The sequence below is a fragment of the Haliotis cracherodii genome, unplaced genomic scaffold (assembly GCF_022045235.1).
Source record: "Haliotis cracherodii isolate W230 unplaced genomic scaffold, xgHalCrac1.p SCAF_24, whole genome shotgun sequence".
NCBI lineage: Eukaryota > Metazoa > Mollusca > Gastropoda > Lepetellida > Haliotidae > Haliotis > Haliotis cracherodii.
In genome coordinates, this window is record NW_027266280.1 from 420,741 (window position 1) to 435,899 (window position 15,159).

Genomic DNA, 15,159 nt, shown 5'->3' on the forward strand with positions numbered 1-15,159 from the left:
GTTACATGATATACGGTACTGACCCTTTCTTTGTACCTGTCTTACCTACTCTTCATTGTTCCAATGACACAACCTACCTTACGTTACATGATATACGGTACTGACCCTTTCTTTGTACATGTCTTACCTACTCTTCATGGGTCCAATGACACAACCTACCTTACGTTACATGATATACGGTACTGACCCTTTCTTTGTACCTGTCTTACCTACTCTTCATGGGTCCAATGACACAACCTACCTTACGTTACATGATATACGGTACTGACCCTTTCTTTGTACATGTCTTACCTACTCTTCATGGGTCCGATGACACAACCTACCTGAGGCTACATGATATACGGTACTGACCCTTTCTTTGTACCTGTCTTACCTACTCTTCATGCAATGACACAACCTACCTGAGGCTACATGATATACGGTACTGACCCTTTCTTTGTACATGTCTTACCTACTCTTCATGGGTCCAATGACACAACCTACCTTACGTTACATGATATACGGTACTGACCCTTTCTTTGTACATGTCTTACCTACTCGTCATGGGTCCGATGACACAACCTACCTTACGTTACATGATATACGGTACTGACCCTTTCTTTGTACATGTCTTACCTACTCGTCATGGGTCCGATGACACAACCTACCTTACGTTACATGATATACAGTACTGACCCTTTCTTTGTACATGTCTTACCTACTCTTCATGGGTCCAATGACACAACCTACCTTACGTTACATGATATACGGTACTGACCCTTTCTTTGTACCTGTCTTACCTACTCTTCATGGGTCCAATGACACAACCTACCTTACGTTACATGATATACGGTACTGACCCTTTCTTTGTACCTGTCTTACCTACTCTTCATTGTTCCAATGACACAACCTACCTTACGTTACATGATATACGGTACTGACCCTTTCTTTGTACATGTCTTACCTACTCTTCATGGGTCCAATGACACAACCTACCTTACGTTACATGATATACGGTACTGACCCTTTCTTTGTACCTGTCTTACCTACTCTTCATGGGTCCAATGACACAACCTACCTTACGTTACATGATATACGGTACTGACCCTTTCTTTGTACATGTCTTACCTACTCTTCATGGGTCCAATGACACAACCTACCTGAGGCTACATGATATACGGTACTGACCCTTTCTTTGTACATGTCTTACCTACTCTTCATGGGTCCAATGACACAACCTACCTTACGTTACATGATATACGGTACTGACCCTTTCTTTGTACATGTCTTACCTACTCTTCATGGGTCCGATGACACAACCTACCTGAGGCTACATGATATACGGTACTGACCCTTTCTTTGTACCTGTCTTACCTACTCTTCATGCAATGACACAACCTACCTGAGGCTACATGATATACAGTACTGACCCTTTCTTTGTACATGTCTGACCTACTCGTCATGGGTCCAATGACACAACCTACCTTACGTTACATGATATACGGTACTGACCCTTTCTTTGTACATGTCTTACCTACTCTTCATGGGTCCGATGACACAACCTACCTGAGGCTACATGATATACAGTACTGACCCTTTCTTTGTACATGTCTTACCTACTCTTCATGGGTCCGATGACACAACCTACCTGAGGCTACATGATATACGGTACTGACCCTTTCTTTGTACATGTCTTACCTACTCTTCATGGGTCCGATGACACAACCTACCTTACGTTACATGATATACGGTACTGACCCTTTCTTTGTACATGTCTTACCTACTCTTCATGGGTCCGATGACACAACCTACCTTACGTTACATGATATACGGTACTGACCCTTTCTTTGTACCTGTCTTACCTACTCTTTATGGGTCCAATGACACAACCTACCTTACGTTACATGATATACGGTACTGACCCTTTCTTTGTACATGTCTTACCTACTCTTCATGGGTCCGATGACACAACCTACCTGAGGCTACATGATATACAGTACTGACCCTTTCTTTGTACATGTCTTACCTACTCTTCATGGGTCCAATGACACAACCTACCTGAGGCTACATGATATACGGTACTGACCCTTTCTTTGTACATGTCTTACCTACTCTTCATGGGTCCAATGACACAACCTACCTTACGCTACATGATATACGGTACTGACCCTTTCTTTGTACATGTCTTACCTACTCTTCATGACAAAACAAAGAACCCACATGAAAATATTTACCATAATTTTACCATACTACTCACAGTTGCAGGGTTGAAACTACAAGGAGCCTACATACCCTATTTTGAATCAAGCATGAAATACTCACATCCCCCGCCAATATGACATGTCAGGTGTGTGCAATGCATTAGCTCCTGTGAACTATGTTCACGGGGCCTTTTTGTAAAGAAATATACTACGTTCCGGAAACGAGGACTACCTCCATTTTCAGTCTAAATCAAAGTCATTGCCATGGAAACTCGAAAAATAACTCATAAAAAAATAGAAACTATCCAAAGGCACCAGTTCACCACTAGACCAATCAATGTGCCAAGTTTGGTGAAGAAATATGGTACAGTTTTCAAGATCTGCTCCGGAAACGATGACTATCGCCATTTTCAGTCTAAATCAAAGTTGTTGCCATGGAAACTTGAAAATTTTTTTTTTTAAATCCCAAACCATCAAAAGGCACCAGTTCACCACTAGGGCTATCTATGTGCCAAGTTTGGTGAAGAAATATGGTACGGTTTTCAAGATCTGCTCCGGAAACGAGGACTACTGCCATTTTCAGTCTAAATCAAAGTCGTTGTCGTGGAAACTCAAAAATATTTTTTTTAAAATCCCAAAATATCAAAAGGCACCAGTTCACCACTGGATCTATCTATGTGCCAAGTTTGGTGAAGAAATATGGTACAGTTTTCAAGATCTGCTCCGGAAACGAGGACTACCGCCATTTTCAGTCTAAATCAAAGTTGTTGCCATGGAAACTTTTTTTTAAATCCCAAACCATCAAAAGGCACCAGTTCACCACTAGGGCTATCTATGTGCCAAGTTTGGTGAAGAAATATGGTACGGTTTTCAAGATCTGCTCCGGAAACGAGGACTACTGCCATTTTCAGTCTAAATCAAAGTCGTTGTCGTGGAAACTCAAAAATATTTTTTTTAAAATCCCAAAATATCAAAAGGCACCAGTTCACCACTGGATCTATCTATGTGCCAAGTTTGGTGAAGAAATATGGTACAGTTTTCAAGATCTGCTCCGGAAACGAGGACTACCGCCATTTTCAGTCTAAATCAAAGTTGTTGCCATGGAAACTTTTTTTTAAATCCCAAACCATCAAAAGGCACCAGTTCACCACTAGGGCTATCTATGTGCCAAGTTTGGTGAAGAAATATGGTACGGTTTTCAAGATCTGCTCCGGAAACGAGGACTACTGCCATTTTCAGTCTAAATCAAAGTCGTTGTCGTGGAAACTCAAAAATATTTTTTTTAAAATCCCAAAATATCAAAAGGCACCAGTTCACCACTGGATCTATCTATGTGCCAAGTTTGGTGAAGAAATATGGTACAGTTTTCAAGATCTGCTCCGGAAACGAGGACTACCGCCATTTTCAGTCTAAATCAAAGTTGTTGCCATGGAAACTTTTTTTTAAATCCCAAACTATCAAAAGGCACCAGTTCACCACTGGATCTATCTATGTGCCAAGTTTGGTGAAGAAATAAGGTACGGTTTTCAAGATCCTATATCCCCCTTCCACTTCGTGGCGGGGGATAATAAAATGGAATTAGACCCTTATTTTCAGACCTTAGAGTATTCATAAAGCCTGAGTCATCCATCTTCCCGAGGCAAAGGAGTTAACTGACTATAAAAGTCCAGTTTCCACCCTTGCCTAACTAGGCTGGTATTATGGAGTTACATTTTGTCTGGACTAACGAGTCTATGCATAGTCCAATCAAAATCGCGAAACGAAATCAAAATCCTGTTCGTAAACTGTCGTGCAGATTTCGATCGATTGCAGGATTTGCAAAGCATGTGCATTGCCAATTTTTTGTCAGCAGATATTTTCCAAATCCTTTCATGTTTTAAATCAAGGTGCTCACGTGATTTGATGCATTTCGCGATGTAAGACCCGTTTTATCACAATATAGATCTTGATTATCGATCAGATCGTCCTGACTGGGCACCACCATTTTGTGTGAAGCAAACGCAAGTGATACGAGAGGTGGAATCTGATTGGTCCATAGGAGAGGCTTAGAAGGGACAGAAATGGTAATAGCCACTGGTGGCGCAACGATCGAGCCATATAATTCCAGCCTAGTTCGGCAAGGGTGGAAACTGGACTTTTAAAGTCAGTTAACTCCCTTGCCTCAGGAAGATGGAGTCATCCTGATAAATCGATTCTGACAGTCAATATTTGCCAAAGGGCATGTGAATATTTTTTTCAGATTTCCCCTTACATCGTTCATCAGTATCATCTCAGCCATGTCCGATCTCTACGTCCCAGGATCTACATCTTTCTACCTTCTTCAGTATCTCCGTCATCTTCCTGGGCCAAGGGAGTTGACTGACTTTAAAAGTCCAGTTTCCACCCTTGCCGAACTAGGCTGGAATTCCTGGGCTTGATTGTAGCGCCACTAATGGTTATTAGCTTTCTAAGCCTCTCCCATATGGACCAAATGGATTTCACCTCTTGAATCACTTTTGTATTTGTTTCAAACAAAATGGTGGCGCCCAGTCAGGACGATATGATCAATAATCAAGATCTATATTGCAATAAAACGGGTCTTACATCGCAAAGTGCATCAATTCATGTGAGCACCTTGATTTAAAACATGAAAAATCTGGAAAATATCTGTTGACAATGAGTTGGTGGTGCACATGCTTTGCAAATCCTGCAATCGACCAAAATCTACACGACAGTTTACAAACCGGATTTCGATTTCGTGCATAGACTCGTTAGTCCAGCCAAAATGTAACTCCATAATACCAGTCTAAGTCGGCAAGGGTGGAAACTGGACTTTTAGAACTCTTTTGCCTGGGGAAGATGCATCTCCCTACCTTCTTCATGAAGCGTTCTTGTTGTGATACTGCTGCACACGAGGACAGGAACCAGCAGTCTCCCAGAATTCCCTGCTGAATGTCGTCCTTGGTCACACCATCAACCATCATCTCGGGCATAGCGCCATCGGACAGCAGATCCTGGAAACCAGGGTGGAGATAAGTCTGTTTATCTGAAGTTGTCTATATCATGGCTACCCTCAAATTAACATCAGTGATGAGATCTCACTGCATCATCACTGTCTTGTGACAAGGAGTCCATTTTGGGATGTAAACCAAAGACCTTATAATCCCAGGTTGGATGCCTTGTCCACACAACTGATTAGGTTAAGCCCACCTGGAAGTTGACAAGGTAAGGATGTGGTCTGTGTGCTGCCCTGCTGCACGTGGAATTACCTTAGGTCGTATCCACTGCACGTCGGCCCCATCTCCATCACTGTGGTGCAGAGAAGAGTTGCATGCTGGGAAGTATGGGTCCTCAAATAGTTCCCCCTCTGACAGCGACTGCAACACTTCCTCGCTTGACTGAAGTTTCTGTGTTTAACAAGAAATTGTTGAAGGAGTCAGTGATTGTTTTTTTCCAATTAATATAAGTTCATTTCAATGAATTTGTGTGAGAGATTCAGTTGATAACACTGATACAATGATCAAATATCTGACGGTTTCTACTTCCTCCACTCATCATTTCAATGCCTCTTTCTACTCATCATTTCAATGCCTCTACTCATCATTTCAACACCTCTACTCATCATTTCAACACCTCTACTTATCATTTCAATGACTATACTCATCATACCTGCCATGCCAATATTACATTACAGCCAGCCTGCCTGCCATACCACACTAGGATATTATATTACAGCCAGCCTGCCTGCCATACCACACTAGGATATTACATTACATTACAGCCAGCCTGCCTGTCATACCACACTAGGCTATTACATTACATTACAGCCAGCCTGCCATACCACACTAGGATATTACATTACATTACAGCCACCCTGCCATACCACACTAGGATATTACATTACATTACATTACAGCCAACCTGCCTGCCATACCACACTAGGATATTACATTACAGCCAGCCAACCTGCCTCCCATACCACACTAGGATATTACATTACATTACAGCCAGCCTGCCTGCCATACCACACTAGGATATTACATTACATTACAGCCAGCCTGCCTGCCATACCACACTAGGATATTACATTACATTACAGCCAGCCTGCCTGCCATACCACAGTAGGATATTACATTACAACCTGCCTGCCATACCACACTAGGATATTACATTACATTACAGCCAGCCTGCCTGCCATACCACACTAGGATATTACATTACAGCCATCCTGCCATACCACACTAGGATATTACATTACAGCCAGCCATCCTGCCATACCACACTAGGATATTACATTACAGCCAGCCTGCCATACCACACTAGGATATTACATTACAGCCAGCCTGCCATACCACACTAGGATATTACATTACAGCCAGGCACCCTGCCATACCACACTAGGATATTACATTACAGCCTGCCTGCCTGCCATACCACACTAGGATATTACATTACAGCCAGCCTGCCATACCACACTAGGATATTACATTACAGCCAGCCTGCCATACCACACTAGGATATCACATTACAGCCAGGCAGCCTGCCATACCACACTAGGATATTACATTACAGCCAGCCTGCCATACCACACTAGGATATTACATTACAGCCAGGCAGCCTGCCATACCACACTAGGATATTACATTACAGCCAGCCATCCTGCCATACCACACTAGGATATTACATTACAGCCAGCCTGCCATACCACACTAGGATATTACATTACAGCCAGCCTGCCATACCACACTAGGATATTACATTACAGCCAGGCACCCTGCCATACCACACTAGGATATTACATTACAGCCTGCCTGCCTGCCATACCACACTAGGATATTACATTACAGCCAGCCTGCCATACCACACTAGGATATTACATTACAGCCAGCCTGCCATACCACACTAGGATATTACATTACAGCCAGCATGCCATACCACACTAGGATATTACATTACAGCCAGCCTGCCTGCCATACCACACTAGGATATTACATTACATTACAGCCTGCCTGCCATACCACACTAGGATATTACATTACAGCCTGCCTGCCTCCCATACCACACTAGGATATTACATTACAGCCAGGCAGCCTGCCTGCTATACCACACTAGGATATTACATTACATTACAGCCAGCCTGCCTGTCATACCACACTAGGATATTACATTACATTACAGCCAGCCTGCCATACCACACTAGGATATTACATAACAGCCAGCCTGCCTGCCATACCACACTAGGATATTACATTACAGCCTGCCTGCCATACCACACTAGGATATTACATTACATTACAGCCAGCCTGCCTGCCATACCACACTAGGATATTACATTACAGCCAGCCAGCCTGCCTGCCATACCACACTAGGATATTACATTACATTACATTACAGCCAGCCTGCCTGCCATACCACACTAGGATATTACATTACATTACAGCCAGCCTGCCATACCACACTAGGATATTACATTACATTACAGCCAGCCTGCCTGCCATACCACACTAGGATATTACATTACATTACAGCCAGCCTGCCTGCCATACCACACTAGGATATTACATTACATTACAGCCAGCCTGCCTGCCATACCACACTAGGATATTACATTACATTACAGCCAGCCTGCCTGCCATACCACACTAGGATATTACATTACATTACAGCCAGCCTGCCATACCACACTAGGATATTACATTACATTACAGCCAGCCTGCCTGCCATACCACACTAGGATATTACATTACATTACAGCCTGCCTGCCATACCACATTGGCATTATGTATACATACAGTAAAACATGTACTAAATAAAATTGTGTAAACATTTTTTGAGGTAGTGATGAAAGTTATAAGAATTGACTTTGTTTTTGTGAGTTCATTGGAGTGTGATTCATCTTAGTGACGGTGAAGTGTATGAACGTTGTCGCAAACTCTGACTTTCATACAGTTTGACCCCCACTCTATAAAGCTTCATATTCCAATGAACTCACACAAAGTGAAAGTCAACAGAACATGTCAATGATCGAGATCAGTGAACAATGCCATTCAGCATCTGAAACATGTATTTCCTCCTGGGAACACACTATTATATATACAGGCTGTAGTGGTGGGACGATACATTGATGCATTGGTGGATCGCAATATTTTACTTACCGATACAGGTATCAATTACAGTCGTACGCTAAGTAACAAATAGTGATTCATACCTTAAATATTTTACTTACCGATACAGGTATCAATTACAGTCGTACGCTAAGTAACAAATAGTGATTCATACCTTAAATATTTTACTTACCGATACAGGTATCAATTAAAGTCGTACGCTAAGTAAAAAATAGTGATTCATACCTTAAATATTTTACTTACCGATACAGGTATCAATTACAGTCGTACGCTAAGTAACAAATAGTGATTCATACCTTAAATATTTTACTTACCGATACAGGTATCAATTACAGTCGTACGCTAAGTAACAAATAGTGATTCATACCTTAAATGTTTTCTTTAATGCCTATCACACGGAACACTAATTAGTAGTGATAAATAGCAGTGAAAAAGTAAATATTTTCATCCATTGAGCCATACTTGACAATGCCAACTGTAAATCGTCAGTGTGCCAGGTATTTGACCACCCTGTCTATGAAAAAGATGACTAACGAACTACAGATAAGAGCACATACACGTATCGGATCGTGAGCAAGGTATATTGATACATATCGAATCACACAATTCGTGTATCGTCCCAGGTCTAATAGAGAGCAAAAACATTACTATATGTCTGTTTGTATTCGTGTCTTCCTGTCTGTTTGCCACAATATTTCCATTGGTATGATGTGACTGTTTCCGTTTAACACCCGACCCTTTCCCGTGTGTTGTCGGTCTGTCTTTGACCATCGACGTTTCTCCTTTCTGTGAATAACTCGTTGGGTTGACATCTTGAAAGTCTTGTTGACTTGACGATCTACTATTTGTGCAGCCCATAGTTTTTGTCCATCGCTGGACGATAATGTTTTCAAAATAATGGCCGCGATTATCTACAAGCACGGAAGTGCAGGGATTATATCTCGCACATGCGGTTGTTTACACTCGACAACGGGTCGTCTCCAAAACACCAAAGCCAGAAGTGACGAGCACTGCTATTGGCTCATTGTACGGGTGCGTTCCATTTTCCACACACTGACAAGAAGGTGTCGCACGGTTATCATGCAGTGTCGCTGATGACACGTACATACGTCTCTTCTCATGGCTGTTTTTCACTTGCCAAAGCAGCAGTAGAAACTAAAAGTTATAGTCCACTAGTCCTTATAATGATAACACATAGCAAAACCCTTTTAAAAGGCAAATGTCTACTAGTCCTTATGATATCTTAACTACTGGACAGTTTGTAAAGGACTACAGGACTAGTGCCAATTTCTGACACTGCAAAGCGTGTTGATAATATTAATTTTACACATACAAGCAAAACGATAAAAGTAAAGTACCTGGCCAAAGTTACTTAGGCCAAAGTTGTATTTCCAAAACTATGAAGAGAGATTTTACTGTTTCTTTATCGACGTTTCAAAGGCTTAAGATTCTATGGGACTTTCTCATTTGTGGTAGATTCATTCACGGAAATATTTGAACAGTTATACGTGATATACATTCAAAGCTTAAGCTATGTGTACGAGGAGACATTGGTGTGACAGATTTGTTCACGTGTTGCACGGGTACCCGTCAGTGATGTATGGGCAGCCACACACCTTTCTCGTTTTATATGCAGACATGAACGCTTCCCAGCGCCGCCATCTTCCTGAGGCAAGAGAGTTAACTTACTTAGTGGGCACCAGTAATGGGCTTCACACATTGTACCCATGTCGGGAATCGAGCCCGGGTCTTCAGCGTGACGAGCGAACGCTTTAACAACTGGGCTACCCGACCGCCCCCAGTAAAGGCGAACTCCCTGGAATTATTACAGAGGACTTCAAATACACACCGTGTCATGCTATACATATTAAGGATTGTACTTTACTCCGAAACAGGTCTTGACAAGAGTTCTTTGAAGTCAATCAGAAAAAGTATGTCTATTAATCTACAAACTACACTACAGTTGCAGAGGCCCACATATTACAATGGCATGACAACGTTTTGACGACATGGTACTTCCATTAATATATGCAGCAGAAATCTGAGGGTGTTAAACATAGACATTTTAGGTAAGGTATAGACGAGAAATATTTCAAGAGAACCATTTACATAGCGAATTCGGCCAGTTCGGCCATTCTAGGGGAATGTGGACGACATAGCTTATATACTCGTACAACGGACAAAAAATAAGGGAACTAATTATTTGAGACCCGTGAAGATCCAGGATAGAACAGATCTTCAGCAACCCATGCTTGCCGTAAAGATCCGAGGTAGAATAGGTCTTCAGCAACCCATGCTTGCCGTAAATGGCGACTATGCTTGTCGTAAGAGGCGACTAACGGTGTTGGGTGGTCAGGCTTGGTGACTTGATTGAAGCATGTCATCGTATCCCAATTATGTGGATCGATGCTCATGATTTCAATCACTATCTGGTCCAGACTCGATTATTTACACACCGCTGTCATATAGATGGAATATTGCAGAGTGCGGCGTTAAACAACAAACAAACAAATGAATGTAGCTATCGTTGATGAGTACATTCACAATACCGTGGCGCTGCATCTGAACACAACATCTAATCACATCTAATTTCACATCATGCATGCACTGCACGTGATGCACGTGCACACAAAAGCGAAAGTGTGTGCGTCTGTTGGGGAACTCGCAATCACAAATGAAATTGAGCAAAGCAAACGCTAAAAATGCCCCCCTGACGGCAGCATCTCACTGAAGAGACACATGGTATATTGTGGCTACGATGGAGAAGGGGGCGTCTGTATCCCAACTTGCCCGAATGTTTGGCAAATCAAAAAGCGTATTTTCAAGTACCGTCAAGAGGGATGGGTTACCATGAGACCCGGGAGACCCTCAAAATGCCATCTGGACAAGATCGTCTCATCACAATAATTGCACTTCGAAATACATTCCAACCTGCTCCTGTCATCAAGAGAGAATTCTCTACAGTAAAAGGAATGGGAATTTAAACATCTTCCCTTACGAACCGGGTCTATGCAGCTTGAAAGCAAAGCGTCCTGTGAAGGGTGTGACCCTAACCGCTTTACCATAGGTGGCACAGATTGGGGTGGGCTGGGCAACACCAGGGACGGGTTGTGCAACACCAGGGGTGGGTTGGGCAACCACAGGGACGGGCTGGGCAACACCAGGGACGGGCTGGGCAACACCAGGGACGGGCTGGGCAACACCAGGGACGGGCTGGGAAACACCAGGGACGGGCTGGGCAACACCAGGGACGGGCTGGGCAACACCAGGGACGAGTTTGGGTTACATGTCAGGGTTACAGATGACACCGTTGTACATTTCAGGGTTACAGATGACACCGTTGTACATGTCAGGGTTACAGATGACACCGTTGTACATTTCAGGGTTACAGATGACACCGTTGTACATGTCAGGGTTACAGATGACACCGTTGTACATTTCAGGGTTACAGATGACCTCGTTGTACATGTCAGGGTTACAGATGACCTCGTTGTACATGTCAGGGTTACAGATGACCTCGTTGTACATGTCAGGGTTACAGATGACACCGTTGTACATTTCAGGGTTACAGATGACCTCGTTGTACATGTCAGGGTTACAGATGACCTCGTTGTACATGTCAGGGTTACAGATGACCTCGTTGTACATGTCAGGGTTACAGATGACACCGTTGTACATGTCAGGGTTACAGATGACACCGTTGTACATGTCAGGGTTACAGATGACACCGTTGTACATGTCAGGGTTACAGATGACCTCGTTGTACATGTCAGGGTTACAGATGACACCGTTGTACATGTCAGGGTTACAGATGACACCGTTGTACATGTCAGGGTTACAGATGACACCGTTGTACATTTCAGGGTTACAGATGACCTCGTTGTACATGTCAGGGTTACAGATGACACCGTTGTACATGTCAGGGTTACAGATGACCTAGTTGTACATGTCAGGGTTACAGATGACACCGTTGTACATGTCAGGGTTACAGATGACCTAGTTGTACATTTCAGGGTTACAGATGACACCGTTGTACATGTCAGGGTTACAGATGACACCGTTGTACATGTCAGGGTTACAGATGACACCGTTGTACATGTCAGGGTTACAGATGACCTAGTTGTACATTTCAGGGTTACAGATGACACCGTTGTACATGTCAGGGTTACAGATGACACCGTTGTACATGTCAGGGTTACAGATGACACTGTTGTACATGTCAGGGTTACAGATGACACTGTTGTACGTGTTAGTGTTACAGATGACGTAGTCGGTGCCCTGTGCCTGTCAGAATCAGATGGGTTGGAGTTGGAGCTTGAATCCCAGGATTTGCCTTGATTATGTTTCTAGATTTTACCAATTTCATAAACTGCAAAGACCTTCATCACTTGGAACGTGAGACTGGCACGCTGATATGACTGACATACTTATCAGGAACCCAGTCAGTACATTGGACATGTTGGAAACAAGCTTGTATTGCTTTCCTGCTATACTGACCAAAACAGTGACATGTAAAAAATCAATGGTGTAATTGTAACACTGACTTGTACAAGGTACAATGGTGTAATTGTAACACTGACTGGTACAAGGTACAATGGTGTAATTGTAACACTGGCATGTACAAGGTACAATGGTGTAATTGTAACACTGACTGGTACACGGTACAATGGTGTAATTGTAACACTGACTTGTACAAGGTACAATGGTGTAATTGTAACACTGACTTGTACAAGGTACAATGGTGTAATTGTAACACTGACTTGTACAATGGTGTAATTGTAACACTGGCATGTACAAGGTACAATGGTGTAATTGTAACACTGACTGGTACACGGTACAATGGTGTAATTGTAACACTGACTTGTACAAGGTACAATGGTGTAATTGTAACACTGACTTGTACAAGGTACAATGGTGTAATTGTAACACTGACTGGTACACGGTACAATGGTGTAATTGTAACACTGACTGGTACACGGTACAATGGTGTAATTGTAACACTGACTTGTACAAGGTACAATGGTGTAATTGTAACACTGACTTGTACAAGGTACAATGGTGTAATTGTAACACTGACTTGTACAAGGTACAATGGTGTAATTGTAACACTGACTGGTACAAGGTACAATGGTGTAATTGTAACACTGACTGGTACAAGGTACAATGGTGTAATTGTAACACTGACTGGTACAAGGTACAATGGTGTAATTGTAACACTGACTGGTACAAGGTACAATGGTGTAATTGTAACACTGGCATGTACAAGGTACAATGGTGTAATTGTAACACTGACTGGTACACGGTACAATGGTGTAATTGTAACACTGACTTGTACAAGGTACAATGGTGTAATTGTAACACTGACTGGTACACGGTACAATGGCGTAACACTGACTGGTACAAGGTACAATGGTGTAACACTGACTGGTACACGGTACAATGGTGTAACACTAACTGGTACAAGGTACAATGGTGTACAGTGGCTAGATCATCCCTCCATGTTTCCTTCAGTTGTAAACCGTAATGTAGCTGAAAGAAATGAAAGAGAAGCACAGTATGTCAGCACATTCCTTGAAGTATCTCTGTTTATTTGTGCCGGCAGATCCGGTCTTCAGTTAATATTAAAACAAAACACGAGAAGCAACTCCTGTTTCCGTGGAAACTCACAGCACAATACTGGACTCTCTTCAACAACACTTTTCTTACCATGGTTACTGTAAAGTAGTTTGACACCAATATGTAATTGAGCAATATCATTAATCCTATCTGTTACATACATATACACATCTCAAGGCTGAACCTGTCAACAGTTATTACAACAACGTGGTTCTCAGACAGTAACTCTCAAACATGTCTGCCTGGTGCCGTCGTCTATCGGCCACTATCAATTCATGTAGAGTCAGTTCGACTGCAGTAATCATGGTAAAGACTACATTCAGTTAATCCCACCCCTTATTTGATAATGGACTTGTCCAAACACCATAATACTGGAGAACAACTTGGTGCATAACTTTGTTTTGATAACACTGTGGACCCAATGAACTGTAGACGAAAGTGGGCGCCTCTGTCCGCCATGTTCAGGTGTGAGACAATGTGGTTCTACCTGCATATCGGGGGACATACTCACAAAGATTCTTTACAAAACTTATAAAACTGAAATGAGACAAATTAAAAGACTGAAATTTGAAAAAAATAATAATCAAATTTGACAAATATTTTAGGGTCAGATTGAATTAAATGTTAGATCTTTCCAGGAGATATAAATGGTAGGTCTTTCCAGGAGATATAAGTGGTAGATCTTTCCAGGAGATATAAGTGGTAGGTCTTTCCAGGAGATATAAGTGGTAGATCTTTCCAGGAGATATAAGTGGTAGGTCTTTCCAGGAGATATAAGTGGTAGGTCTTTCCAGGAGATATAAGTGGTAGGTCTTTCCAGGAGATATAAGTGGTAGATCTTTCCAGGAGATATAAGTGGTAGGTCTTTCCAGGAGATATAAGTGGTAGATCTTTCCAGGAGATATAAGTGGTAGGCCTTTCCAGGAGATATAAGTGGTAGATCTTTCCAGGAGATATAAGTGGTAGGTCTTTCCAGGAGATATAAGTGGTAGGTCTTTCCAGGAGATATAAGTGGTAGGTCTTTCCAGGAGATATAAGTGGTAGGTCTTTCCAGGAGATATAAGTGGTAGATCTTTCCAGGAGATATAAGTGGTAGGTCTTTCCAGGAGATATAAGTGGTAGGTCTTTCCAGGAGATATAAGTGGTATAATTCAGTTTTAAGAATTGACCTGAATGTGTTTCATTGGTGGAGGTATAACTGGAAACAAGGGCGTGCTCACTGTGGACATACATTTTAAACCAACCAATTACATGTACAA

The 15,159-nt window shown here is 42.3% G+C and overlaps 1 protein-coding gene across 1 annotated transcript in view; it reads right to left on the reverse strand.

Annotated features, from left to right (window-relative positions):
• Positions 1-9,196, reverse strand: part of LOC139472426 (calpain-A-like) — a 28,392-nt gene extending 19,196 nt beyond the window's left edge. The window contains exons 1-3 of the mRNA XM_071254904.1: positions 8,933-9,196; positions 5,429-5,566; positions 5,033-5,173 (exon numbers count right to left, since the gene is read on the reverse strand). Coding sequence (XP_071111005.1) covers positions 5,033-5,173; positions 5,429-5,566; positions 8,933-9,142 — 489 coding nt within the window. The 5' untranslated portion in view covers positions 9,143-9,196. The remainder of the gene's footprint in view (positions 1-5,032; positions 5,174-5,428; positions 5,567-8,932) is intronic.
• Positions 9,197-15,159: the final 5,963 nt, after the last annotated feature.